This window comes from Emiliania huxleyi (genome assembly GCF_000372725.1).
Source record: "Emiliania huxleyi CCMP1516 unplaced genomic scaffold EMIHUscaffold_64, whole genome shotgun sequence".
In the NCBI taxonomy this organism is placed as follows: domain Eukaryota; phylum Haptophyta; order Isochrysidales; family Noelaerhabdaceae; genus Emiliania; species Emiliania huxleyi.
This window is the reverse complement of record NW_005197198.1, coordinates 240,499-253,239: the sequence shown is the minus strand read 5'-3', so window position 1 is coordinate 253,239 and position 12,741 is coordinate 240,499. Positions and strand designations below refer to the sequence as shown.

Sequence of the window (12,741 nt, the reverse complement as noted above, 5' to 3'; positions counted from 1 at the left end):
AGGAGAGAGCAGCGTTGCATTCCGGTGATTGTGGGGGCCCACGCCACATTCCCCCATGATTGCATGTCGGCATGAGCGAGGGATGCCAACCCCGCTCACCCCCCACCCGGAGGACTCCGCCACCGTTCTTTTGTGCGCCGCGCGCCTGCCACCGCCGCCTCCGTGACTGTTTTGATGTCCTGCGGGTCTCGTTTCATTGTGGAGTTGTGTGGTGTCGCGCGCACAGCCGCTGCCCCGCTCCTCACACAACATGTGGCATGTCCGAGTCGATCTTGATCTCTCTCCTCTCGCTCTTGCTCTCTTATCCTCTCTCTTTGTGTGATGTATCTGTTATCTATCGAAAGGCGGCTGTCCGAGCGGGCCCAAAAGCCCCCCGGCACTTAGACGCGGTCGTCAACGGCGCAGCCGCCTCCCACGCGTTCGTCGCGGGGTCGTACCGCTCCACCGAGCTGAGGTAGCCGTCGTCGTCGTTCAAGCCGCCCACAGCGTACAGCTTGCCGCCGAGCGCCGCCACGGCGTGAGAGTTCCGCGCCGCCACCATCGGCGCCACCGCCTCTCACGCGTTCGTCGCCGGGTCGTACCGCTCCACCGAGCTGAGGAAGCCGTTGTTGTACCCGCCCACAGCGTACAGCTTGCCGTCCAGCACCGCCACGCCGACAATAGCTCGCCCTGCCGCCATCGGCGCCACCGCCTCCCACGCATTTGGCGCGGGGTCGTACCGCTTGACCGAGCTGAGGGTGCCGCAGTGGGGGGGCGCGATCCTTGCTCTTTGCATGGCCGGGACTGACCCCCGTCTACCGGTAGACGGTAGACGGGCCACCCCTCAAAAACAAATCTCTCCCCCTCAACAGTGCTCACCGCGCATCGCACGCACTAAACCAGTGCGCTCATGCTTGGGCCCGCTTGGCGAGGACCAATGCTGCAATGCAGCGATGGATATCTCGCTGCAGGCGCTCGCGGGGCCGTGAGTGAGGGGGTTCCCACTGCTGCCTTTCCCTACTAGGTAGGTAGGTAGAAAGAGGTGAAGAACAGCCAGGCTCGGACTGGACACCAACGCGGTATGGGTGGACGCTAGACAGATGATGACGACACGCACGAGCGACACACAGACACAAACAGGCTCACAAGACACACAGCCAGCTGGCTGCCACACACCCTGAGTTGGCGTACACATAACTCAGGGCCACATTCTTCCTGTCGCCCCCCCCAGCACTCCAAGGTGCCAAGAGAACAAACAAGGGCACAACAAACAACAGACGACAGGAAGTAACATGTGAGACTAGAGCAGCTTGCTCCACCTCTAGCAATCTCGCCGGCCGGCGAGGCACGGACGAGACCGTGTGTGGGGTCTTGTGAGGTGTCTATGGACGCCCTCCTCACAGGCTAGCTGCCTACTGCTAGCCCTATCTCGCACTCACGGGCAGTGACAATTCAATGGGTGAGTGTTTGCGAGCAGAGGCGCGTGGGCTAAATCTAGGCCGCACACGCGTCGTGGCACTATGACGAAGTTAGACGTGCGGCCGCAGCGCGCCCGCCGCAGGCTCGGCGGTGCGCGCGTGTTAGCGAGCAAGTTGCGGGTGGAGCCATGCCCGACTTTTCGAAGGTGAGGCCTCTGCGACGAGTGCCAGCCGCGCTGCGGAGCCACACCCTTCGAGCCGCGTCCCGTCGGCACCGTCCCTGAGTGTGTCCCGCCTTGGCGGCACACACTCTCGACGAGGCAGTCCGGCCTACGGGAACGTGTCGCGCGCCGGCGACGGTTGCGGCGTGGTGGTTTCGAGTACGAAGCGAAGATGGCACGACCACCGCCCTGCATCGCAGACCGGGCAAGGAGGGACCTGATTTATGTGCGCGCACTGCCACTGGCGCTGCCGCTCGGGCTGCCATAAGTTGGCGCTGCCGCTCGGGCTGCCATAAGCTGGCGAGGATTGTGTGTGCGCTGGCAACAACAGACTCGGGCATAGCCCTCGACAGCCCCCCCCCCCCCCCCTATCTATCTCCGTTCTTTATTTCGGGTCAAAAATTGGCCGCCCTCTGCAACCTGCTGTGTGTGGGTCCTGTGAGACCTCGAGGGAACTGTTTGACTGTCGGCGGAGAAGGTGTCTCTCTTGGCACTTCACTGCCATTGTCTTCGTACAATTTATGCTTTGTAACATTGCCTTGGACTACGAAGGATGAAAAATACGTAATGCGTAATGCGTATGCGTGATACGTAAGCGGGGGGGGGGGGGGGGGGCTCGGGGGCGCGCGCGGGGCGAGATACGTAATCCGTAAACGTGACCCGCCGCGCGGGCCATTGCACCGTCCCCCGGGCAAAGCTTGCGGTGAAGAAGACGTATGCGTAATACGTGATACGTCGAAGACGCCCCGCCCCCCCCGGGCCGCGGCGCACCGGCGGAGATCCATAATCCGTATACGTGACACGTGGTACGTATGAGGCAACCACAGGGCCATCGCGCCGTCACGCACGCGATGATTACGTGTATGTATTGACGTTTTCTATTTATTTTTGAAGGGGGAGGCGTTCGACGGGCTGCGTAATGCGACGCATTTGGACTGGCAAGTGACGTACACGCACCGAGTTTACGTATTCCCGAGAGGGGGCGTAATGTGATGCGTATGCATATGGGCCTCCTTGCATATGCGTAGCAGTACGGCTCACGATTGGTGTTTGTGTGTGTGTGTGTGTGTGTGTGTGTTTGCCTGATGGCAGGGAAGTGCAAGGCAGCGGCGAGCGGCAGGTGGCGTCGGCGACGTACTCAGGACACGATGGTGAAGCCCACAGCGCAGGAGTCCCGCAGCAGCGCCGACCGCGGCCTCGGGCCTCGCGCCGCGTCGGCGGCGGTCTGAGCGAGGCAGCCTGTACTCCTCAACCTCCTTGGCACTCCCCCGACGAGCGGCGCGCTATGCGGCGACGCGGGCGGCGAGCCGACGTGCGTGCCGCAATCATAGGCAGCGCTGGCGAAGCGAGGCGGTCGGCGCAGGCCCCCGGATGCGGTCGCAGCGAGATAAGCGAGACAGCAGAAGCTGGAAGGGAAGAGACAGCAGATGCAGATGTTGGAAGGGTGGGGAGCAGCCTGCCGTCGAGCGGCGCGCTGCGCAAGGCCGCTGTCGGCGGCCCGATCGGAGAGCTGGTAGTCGAATCCCTACTGGTGGGCTAAAAAGAGATATTGAGTTACGTCATCACGAGGGCGAAGTCTCGCCTTGATCGCCTTGCGTCAGCATGCTTTCACGCCTGGGCTCCCGCTCGCCGCTGCTCACCTCCACGCGCCGACTCTGCGCGCCGGCGCTGCCCAAGGGCGTCCTCACCACCCACTACAAGAAGATTGACCGCGCGACCGACGAGCGGTGGCAGGATATCGACATGGAGCGGTTTGCGGACGAGACGGACCTGCTGATCGTGGGCGGCGGGCCGGCGGGCCTGTCCGCCGCGATCCGCTTCAAGCAGCTCTGCAACGAGGCCGGCCTTGACTACCGCGTCACGCTGCTCGAGAAGGCGGCAGGCGCGGGCGAGCACACGCTCTCGGGCGCGGTGCTTGAGCCGCGCGCGCTGGAGGAGCTCTTCCCGGACTGGGAGGAGCGCGGCGCGCCGCTCAAGACGCCGGTGACGTCCGAGCGGCTCGGCTACATTCCCCCGTGGTTCCCCAGCCTCAACCTCCCGCTGCCGATCATGTCTGGCACGCCGACCGACAACCACGGCAACTACATCGTGCGCCTGGGCGACGACTCCGCGGCGCGCTCGACGAGCTCAACCTCTTCACACTCCAGCTGTGAACAGGTGCGGCTCGGCAACTTCACCGCGTGGCTGGCGGAGCAGGCGGAGGAGCTCGGCGTCGAGATATACACCGGACAGGGCGGCGTCGAGGTCCTGTACAACGACACGGACGAGGCAAGCCGCGTCGAGACCGAGGTCGCAAAAAAAAAACTGGCGCTCACGGCGGCGCGCTGTGGACAGGTGGTCGGTGTGGCGACCAACGACGTGGGCGTGGCGAAGGACGGCGCGCCAAAGGACTCGTTTGAGCGAGGGATGGAGCTGCGCGCAAAGGCGACGCTCTTTGCGGAGGGCTGCCGCGGCTCGCTCACACAGGTGTGCAACGGCAGGTGTGAACAGCGTCTCTTCACACCTCTTGCTGTGAACAGGCTCGCTCACCAAGGAGGTCATCGACAAGTTCAGCCTCGCCGCGGGCAGACAGCCGCAGAGGAAGAGAAGTACCGCTGCCGCAGGTCCAATCGACGCTGCCCTTCTGTGTCTCAGGCTCCGAGCCGCAGACGTACGGCCTCGGCCTCAAGGAGCTCTGGCGCATCTCTCCTGAGAAGCACAGGCCGGGGCACGTCGACCACACCGCCGGATGGCCGGCAGACAACAACACGTGCGGCCGCTCGTCTCTCTCGTACGGCCGGACTCCTGTTGGCGGATCCGTGCCTTTCCTTTTCTAGGTGGGGCGGCTCGTTCCTGCCGGCCTACACTTCTGTTTGGCCGACGGAGATTTCTTTTTTCTCTAGGTGGGGCGGCTCGTTCCTGTACCACCTCGATCCGTCCGAGGGCGACGGAGACACGCTCGTCATCACAGGGTGGCTGCGTGTAGCAGCCAGCAGCAGCAGCAGCAGTAGTAATAGCAGCAGCAGCAGCAGCAGCAGCAGCAGCGGTCGCAGCAGCAAAAGCTACCACACACGCGCACGCCGCGGCACCCGAACCCACCCTCCCCTACCCCCACGGCACCCGAACCCAAAGGTACGTCGTCGCGCTCGACTACTCCAACCCGTACCTCAACCCCTTCAAGATGTTCCAGCAGTGGAAGACGCACCCGTCCATCCGGCCGACCTTCGAGGGGGGGGAGAGGCTGGCATGCGCCACCCTAGATGCGGCCGCATGGTACACTCCACCCAGCGCTCGAGAGGACACGTACTCCGCTGTGCTCGGCCGTCTTCGGCCGTCTTCAGCCGTCTTCGGCTGTATTCGTCGCCCCTCGTCTCCACGCGGCGCTCTGAAGACTCTGCCTATGCCGTCGTCCCTGAGCCGAATCTCTCTCTCTCTCTGTCTCCACGACGCAGGCCTACGGCGCGCGCGCGCTGAACGAGGGCGGCTTCCAGAGCATCCCCAAGCTCACCTTCCCTGGCGGCGCTCTTGTGGGCTGCGCCGCCGGCTTCCTCAACGCGCCTACGATGGAGACGCGGCCGGGAGAAAAAAGAAATCTTGCCACGCGTACTCGGATTTCTTTTTTTAGGTGCCCAAGATCAAGGGGACGCACACTGCGATGAAGTCGGGCATGCTGGCGGCCGAGAGCGCCTTCAGCGCGATGCAGGCGCTGCCGGAGCCCACACCATATCTCCCCACATCTCCCCGCATCTCCCCCGCATCTCCCCACATCTCCCCACATCTCCCCACATCTCGCGATGCAGGCGCTGCCGGAGCCCGCCGAGGCCGAGGAGGCGGCGGAGGAGGAGGAGGAGATGCCCCCCCCCTTCACCGGTCCGGTGGCGGACCTGGGCCCGTACCAGTCTAATTATTAGTCTAATTAGTGATTAATTAATTAATAAGGCCCGGTGGCGGACCTGGGCCCGTACCAGTCGGCGCTGGAGGGGTCGTGGGTGTACGAGGAGCTGCACTCGGTGAGATCACACGAGATCACACGAGATCACACGAGATCACACGAGATGTGGGGAGATGTGGGTCGTGGGTGTACGAGGAGCTGCACTCGGTGAGATCACACGAGATCACACGAGATCACACGAGATCACACGAGATGTGGGGAGATGTGGGGGGATGTGGGGGGATATGGGTACACGAGATCATAACCTGAGATCACACGAGATCGCACCACTAGACAAGTTCAGACAACACAACGTAGCAAACACAGCATAAGCGCTCACAACCAAGGGCGCGTGCACCAGACACCATCGCAGACAGTACCAGACATCCGGACACACCAAACGTAGGTGCGCAACGTGCGTCCGGCCGCGCACGCGACGCCGCTGGGCATGTGGGGCACCTTCCTGTACGCGGGCGTCGTGCACTACGTCACGCGAGGCCGAGAGTGGTTCACTCTCTCGCACTCTCCATGGCCAAGCATTACTTATGAATGATGAATTGACTACCAGGCCGAGAGTGGTTCACTCTCTCGCACTCTCCATGGCCAAGCATTACTTATGAATGATGAATTGATTATCAGGCCGAGAGTGGTTCACTCTCTCGCACTCTCCATGGCCAAGCATTACTTATGAATGATGAATTGATTACCAGGCCGAGAGTGGTTCACTCTCTCGCACGGCGGCGCCGACCACGAGAGGCTCAAGCCGGCCTCCGAGTTCTCGCCCATCGAGTACCCAAAGGCGTGCGCTCTTTGGGAAAGGGGGGTGGGGGGGTGGGGGGTGGGGGGGGTCTCACCCGCCACAACCCTCAGAGTCTCCCATCACCGGCCCTTCCCTTCCCCTTCCCTTCCCTTTCTCCAGCCTCTCGGCCCCCCCCCCCCCCCCTCCCCCCTCCCCCCCCAGCCGGACGGCGAGGTGTCCTTCGACCTCCTCTCTTCGGTAGCGCTCACCGGCACGAACCACGAGGGCAACCAGCCGCCCCACCTGACGCTCAAGGATGACGCGGTGGGGAGACCAGCCCGAGATCAGCCGAGATCAGCCGAGATCAGCCGAGATCGCACCTGGCCCTCAGGGATGGCGCGGTGCGCCGAGAGTGCGCGAGATTACCCGAGATGACACGAGATTGCGCGAGATGACACGAGATTGGCCGGAGCAGGTGCCTGTCGCGCGCAACCTCGCCGTATTCGACGGGCCGGAGCAGCGCTTCTGCCCCGCGGGCGCGCACGCCTAGAAGCGGAAGACAGATGCGGCCGTCTCCTCTCCAACTGGTGCTCGCGAGGGCAGTCGTACTCGACTGTCTTCGGGCGCATTCGTTCAGTCGTACTCACTGTATTCGTACTCACTGTATTCGTACTCACGCGGTGCCCCGCCCACACGGCGCGAGATCGTATCTGCGCCCTGACGCTCTACACACACTGGCACAACCCCAAGAAGAGCCGAGCACAGACAGGCAGCGACGACAGGTCGGAAGGAAGGCAGCACTCGGTCCCAGGAAGGCGAACGCGATCACTCCCACTCACAGGCGTGTACGAGTACTTGGAGGAGGAGGGAGAGCGGCGGCTGCAGATCAACGCGCAGAACTGCAACCACCCGAGGGGATTGTGTGCGGCGCCCGCCCCCTGCCGCGCCTCTTCACAGCTCGTGCCGTGAACAGGCATCCACTGCAAGACGTGCGACATCAAGTGCCCCTCGCAGAACATCGATTGGGTCGTGCCCGAGGGGGGAGGCGGGCCGGCGTACGCTGGCATGTGACCGAGGCGGCCAGGGGGTAGCGCGGAGGCGCATCACGGAGGGCGGGCGGCGGCGGTGGAGTAGGCGGCGGCGGTGCAGGCGGCGCAGGCGCAGGCGCGAGGGAGGGGGTGCTCCGCCAGCGCCGGAGGGTGGAGTTGGGCGATGAGGGGGTCACCACTTGCGACTCCTCCATTCCGCCTCTCTCCACGTCCTCGGGCGCTCGCCGTGTCGCGGGTTGGGCGCTGTGACGTCGTCTGGCCCCCCAAGTACGTTCGTCTCGTGGAGTTTGTGCTTGTCGTTTGTGTATTGAACGTGCCGTTGCCCGAACGGCGCGAACGCGCTTAGAGGACACGTTTCTTTTAGACCGAGGGAGTTTTGTTGTAAATTCTTTGGTCATCTCAAATTGCCCATCTCGACTTGCCCGTTGTCAACATCACTAGGGAGATCTGATTGGCGCCCTGGCGCCTAGGCTGTGTTGTGTGTTGACAACAAGTGGGATCATCTCTGGCTTCCGGAATACCTCCACGAAGCTGCCCCCAGCAGGCGTTTGACCAAAATCCAAATCTCCCTACTCCAGTTGAGGCTGCCCTCGGACCCGAGAAGGTCTTTTCTCGCAGCTGCGAGACATGCTTTCTCGGAGCGGGGCATCGGCAAAACAGAACAGGGCGGAAGGGAGGGGTGACCATACGCGCAGCGCAGGAGGGGTGCCCCTTAGGGGGCACAAAGGTAGCTCAAAGGGGAGTGAACAAGACGCCGCACAGGCGACGTGCACGCTCGCCGCCTGCGCTCGCCGCGTCGCTCCGTGACTTAAATTCTTTTAGACTCTTTTAGACCGGAGGACGGACCTCAGAACCGGGGGCTTCCCGTCTACACAGGCCGGTCGACAAACGGACGTCCCATGACCCGACGCCGCGACGGGCGACGCATAGCGCTATGGCGGACAGTGCGCACGAGGCCGCTGCCAAAGGCCATGTCGATGCGCTCCGCGTCCTCGTCAAGCAGTGCGGCAGCGAGGCGCTGACGGCTGCGGATGCTAACGGCAGCACGCCAGCGCACCGGGCCGCTCTCAACGGCCATGTCGATGTGCTCCGCTTCCTCGCCGAGCAGTGCGGTAGCGAGGCGCTGATGGCTGCGGATGCGAAGGGCAGGACGCCAGCGCACGGGGCCGCTTTCAATGGCCATGTCGATGTGCTCCGCTTCCTCACCGAGCGGTGCGGCAGCGAGGCGCTGACGGCTACACGTGCAGACGGCGCCACGCCAGCGCACGACGCCGCTCGCAGTGGTCAGGTCGACGTGCTCCGCTTCCTCGCCGAGCAGTGCGGTAGCGAGGCGCTGATGGCTGCGGATGCTGAAGGCTACACGCCAGCGCACACCGCCGCTCTCAATGTCCATGTCGACGTGCTCCGCGTCCTCGCCGAGCAGTGCGGTAGCGAGGCGCTGATGGCTGCGGATGCGAAGGGCAGGACGCCAGCGCACGGGGCCGCTTTCAATGGCCATGTCGATGTGCTCCGCTTCCTCACCGAGCGGTGCGGCAGCGAGGCGCTGACGGCTACACGTGCAGACGGCGCCACGCCAGCGCACGACGCCGCTCGCAGTGGTCAGGTCGACGTGCTCCGCTTCCTCGCCGAGCAGTGCGGTAGCGAGGCGCTGATGGCTGCGGATGCTGAAGGCTACACGCCAGCGCACACCGCCGCTCTCAATGTCCATGTCGACGTGCTCCGCTTCCTCGCCGAGCAGTGCGGTAGCGAGGCGCTGATGGCTGCGGATGCGAAGGGCAGGACGCCAGCGCACGGGGCCGCTTTCAATGGCCATGTCGATGTGCTCCGCGTCCTCGCCGAGCAGTGCGGTAGCGAGGCGCTGATGGCTGCGGATGCTGAAGGCTACACGCCAGCGCACACCGCCGCTCTCAATGTCCATGTCGACGTGCTCCGCTTCCTCGCCGAGCAGTGCGGTAGCGAGGCGCTGATGGCTGCGGATGCGTACGGCCGCACGCCAGCGCGACTCGCGATCAATCGCGCCGCTGTCGAAGGCCATATCGACGTGCTCCGCTTCCTCGCCGAGAAGTGCGGTAGCGAGGCGCTGATGGCTGCGGATGCTGAAGGCTACACGCCAGCGCACACCGCCGCTCTCAATGGCCATGTCGACGTGCTCCGCGTCCTCACCGAGCGGTGCGGCAAACAGGCGCTGACGGCTGCGGCTGCGAATGGCGTCACGCCAGCGCACCGGGCCGCTCTCAACGGCCATGTCGATGTGCTCCGCGTCCTCACCGAGCAGTGCGGCAGACAGGCTCTGATGGCTGCGGGTGCGAATGGCCGCACGCCAGCGCACGGGGCCGCTTTCAATGGCCATGTCGACGTGCTCCGCTTCCTCACCGAGCAGTGCGGCAGACAGGCTCTGACGGCTGCGGATGCGAACGGCGGCACGCCAGCTCGACTCGCCGCTCGCGGTAGACACGTCGACGCGCTCCGCTTCCTCGCCGAGCAGTGCGGCAGCGACGTGCTCACTCCAAGTGAAGATGCACAACTGGCATGGGCAATGGCACAGTCGTTGAAAGTTGCCGCCCCTCCGTCTCCGGTAGCATCGGCAAGGCTCGCTCTGTTGCAGCGCCAGCTTGAGGATGCAAACGCCTTGGCGGCCCGGCTAGAAAAGAAGCTCGCTCTGCAGGCGCAACAAACGCACGTGCCAGCAAGCGAAATCGTCCTGGAAGAGCAGATCGGCCGAGGTACCTTTGGCGTTGTGCGCCGCGCACGGTGGCAGGGCGCCGACATCGCGGTCAAGGTGGTTGCGGCTGACACGAGCGCTGCCGAGCGAAAGCGAGCGGCGGGCATGCTCTTGAAGGAGGCAGAAACCTTGGGCCGGGTCCGGCATCCGAATGTGGTACACCTCCTCGGTGTCTGCACTGACTATGGCAGCCCGATGATGCTGCTCCCTCTGGCTACCGGCACTCTGGTCGACGAGTTGGACGCTGCCTCAGCGTCAGGCGTGCCGATGGCTGTCGGCCGAAAGCTCCAGCTCGCCCGCGACATTTGCGCCGGGATGGCGGCGCTGCATTCTCGCGGAATCTTGCACCTCGACCTGAAGCCGGCGAACGTGCTGATCAGCCGCGCTGAAGAGGCGCTCGTCGCCGACTTTGGCTTATCATTGCAGTTGAGGACGACGCTCACTGGGGCTTCTCTCGCTGCGAGCGCCCTCGCAACCGCAGCAGGCGCCCGCGGCACAATGGCTTACAAAGCGCCTGAGCTGTCACGGCCCAAGCGCAAGGGCGGCGCCAACTACGCGAAGCCATGCGACGTCTATTCGTTTGCAATGCTGTTGTGGGAGCTCTTTGCCGGCCATCCACCTTGGGCTGGCAAGCCGGAGATGGAGATTCAGGCAGCGCACATGGATTCATTCTACGGCGAGGAGCCCTTGCGCCCAGATCTCCCGAGCGCCCCTGCCAAGGCGCTTGAGCTGATGGTGGTATCCTGGAGTCAAGACCCGGCCGCTCGGCCAACCTTCGAAGCGCTTGCGTCCGAGCTCGGCGCGCTCGTTGCAGCTCATCCTGTCGTGAGCGACGGAGCCGGATCCTCAGCTGCTGCTGCTGCAGTCGCATCCGAGGCGCTCGCTCGCCGTTTGGCCGAGGCCGAGGCCGAGTTGACCAAGCTTCGGGCCGCTGTCGAGCACGCCACTGCTGGTAAGGCTACGCTGCAGACGCAGCTGCAGATTACGAGCGACGAGGTGGTCGCGCTCCGGCATGACTGCGGCACGGCCGAAGTTGAGCTCGCGCGGCAGCAGGCGCTGCTCAAACGCAGTCAGGTGCATTTTCCTGCGACCTGGAGCTCTCAGTCTGACGACGGTGGCGACCGTGGCAGCATCGACTGGTGGCGATCTGGTCGTTGCCAGGTCTTGGTTGATGCTTCTGGATCAGAGTGGGCAGAGGTTGAGGGCCAGCTGAAGGAGTCGCTCCCGACAGCAGAGCTTGTCCGTCTCGAGCGCGTTGAGGATCGGCTGCTGTGGAGGGACTACTGCTCCAAACGGGATCGGATCAGGCTTACGCGCGGTGGCGATGCGAATGAGCAGAAGATGTGGCACGGGACCTCCGCTCTCGACCCTCACAAGGCACTGGAACACGAGGTTGGCATCGACCCTCGGTTCTCGAGTGCCGCCTTCTACGGGCGAGGAGTTTACCTTGCGGCAAAGGCGCGATACTCCAATGGCGATGAAGACCGCTCGTATGTATTCTACCCTGACTACCCAGGCAAGGAGTTGCGGCAGCTGCTGCTGCTCCGTGCTGCGGTCGGCGTCTCCAAGGACTTTGGAAGCCTCGTCAGCCGTGAGACGCAGAGCTTGACCAAGCCGCCGGAGCAAAGCCCGGGTGTGCTCTTCGACTCCGTGCAAGGCGGACCGCATCGGCCGTCACGCGCTGGAGAGGGCAACTGCGACTCGACGATGGTGGTCATGTATGACTTGACGCAGGCCTACCCGGAGTACATTGTCACCTACAGGGTGCGTGAGATCTCGCCAGGTTGGTTTCGGTGGCGATAGAGCGAGAGCCGCTCCGAGCACATCCGACTGAGGACGACCACAGCCAGACTGTGCCAACAACCAGAGCGCCGCGTTTCGCGGTGTGTTAGTTACTAAAGCCGTAAGATCGTCTCGAGAGTGTCGCGGGGGGTGCGGCTCTATACCCAAACTGGCCACTCTCCGCTGTGCTCGCGTCGCGGCGTCGGGACGGCTGATCCGCGTGACTGAACCGTGATTATGGCTGAAGATGCGTCTCTATGACTATGATGTCCTGCTGACCCAGACTTGCAGACCCAGAGAGATATACTATATACATTGCAGGATAGGACTTAGGAGATTTTTTTGTAGAAGGAGAAACATTCGAGACTACTGACGACCTTGTGACGTAGCCCACACGATCCACGTCCACGAACACCAAGCCGCGACACACCGAGGACGCGTGTCGCAGAATAGGGTTAGGGAATAGCGCGCGCTGGTCACGGCCGCGGAGGTGATAAAGCGCAGGGCGCGGGCGATCGCCGAGATAGGCGCGGGCACACTGCTCTCGCGCGGATCAGAAGACTACGGAGGGGCCTCGGAAGGGCGGGCGGCCTGGCTTAAAACACGTACGGGAAGGACCCAAGCGAAAAGGGGGGCGCGTATACCGGCACAGCCTTGGCAAGGGGGTGGGTGGGGGGGGGGGGGGGGGGGGGACCGGCCCCCCATGCAATCCCCGCGCGGGGCCCGCGCGGCGGCAGCGTCAACGGGGAGGCCCACCCTCCCAGCTTCCCGGGGAGCTCCTCGAGGGACTCGGCCACTTTTCCGATGTGGGGCCTCGACTCCCCGTCGGGGGCCCAACCTGTTGACAAACCGAGGCGGGAAAAAACCCCCTTTACACATCCGGGGGCCGCGCCGGCGCAAGGGGCCCCCACCGGGGGGGAT

The 12,741-nt window shown here is 63.9% G+C and overlaps 4 protein-coding genes across 4 annotated transcripts in view; 3 read left to right on the top strand and 1 right to left on the bottom strand.

Annotated features, from left to right (window-relative positions):
- EMIHUDRAFT_465151 (hypothetical protein) overlaps positions 1-384 on the top strand; it is a gene marked incomplete at its 3' end in the record, with an annotated part of 2,895 nt that extends 2,511 nt beyond the window's left edge. Inside the window, exon 4 of the mRNA XM_005763257.1 lies at positions 345-384. Within this exon, the coding sequence (XP_005763314.1) occupies positions 345-384 (40 nt within the window). The remainder of the gene's footprint in view (positions 1-344) is intronic.
- A 2,805-nt stretch (positions 385-3,189) lies between these two features.
- On the top strand, positions 3,190-7,725 carry EMIHUDRAFT_437738 (electron-transferring-flavo protein dehydrogenase). The gene is made up of 17 exons (XM_005763256.1): positions 3,190-3,706; positions 3,776-3,886; positions 3,953-4,084; positions 4,152-4,182; positions 4,253-4,367; positions 4,501-4,569; positions 4,730-4,841; positions 5,050-5,151; positions 5,223-5,300; positions 5,398-5,472; positions 5,542-5,607; positions 5,935-6,035; positions 6,249-6,327; positions 6,490-6,591; positions 6,743-6,803; positions 7,109-7,168; positions 7,241-7,725. Exons 1-17 carry the CDS (start codon positions 3,221-3,223, stop codon positions 7,336-7,338), a joined length of 1,878 nt encoding a protein of 625 aa, XP_005763313.1. The 5' UTR covers positions 3,190-3,220; the 3' UTR covers positions 7,339-7,725.
- Positions 7,726-10,026: 2,301 nt separating this feature from the next.
- On the top strand, positions 10,027-10,836 carry EMIHUDRAFT_54259 (hypothetical protein; the record flags this gene model as incomplete). Its single annotated transcript, XM_005763255.1, has 1 exon — positions 10,027-10,836. A coding segment is annotated over one exon (810 nt), but the record flags the coding sequence as incomplete, so codon positions are not given.
- A 1,313-nt stretch (positions 10,837-12,149) lies between these two features.
- The window catches only part of EMIHUDRAFT_452552 (hypothetical protein), a gene marked incomplete at its 3' end in the record, with an annotated part of 3,171 nt that continues 2,579 nt past the window's right edge, over positions 12,150-12,741 (bottom strand). The window contains exon 4 of the mRNA XM_005763254.1: positions 12,150-12,197. Within this exon, the coding sequence (XP_005763311.1) occupies positions 12,150-12,197 (48 nt within the window). The remainder of the gene's footprint in view (positions 12,198-12,741) is intronic.

Bases quoted from the DNA above. Each gene is read 5' to 3' on its own strand.
- EMIHUDRAFT_437738 (XM_005763256.1), top strand. From the start codon at position 3,221: ATGCTTTCACGCCTGGGCTCCCGCTCGCCGCTGCTCACCTCCACGCGC. The intron at 5,473-5,541 runs GTGGCGGACCTG...TAATAAGGCCCG, and splicing joins CCCCCCCCTTCACCGGTCCG to GTGGCGGACCTGGGCCCGTA. The intron at 6,592-6,742 runs GTGGGGAGACCA...TGGCCGGAGCAG, and splicing joins TGACGCTCAAGGATGACGCG to GTGCCTGTCGCGCGCAACCT.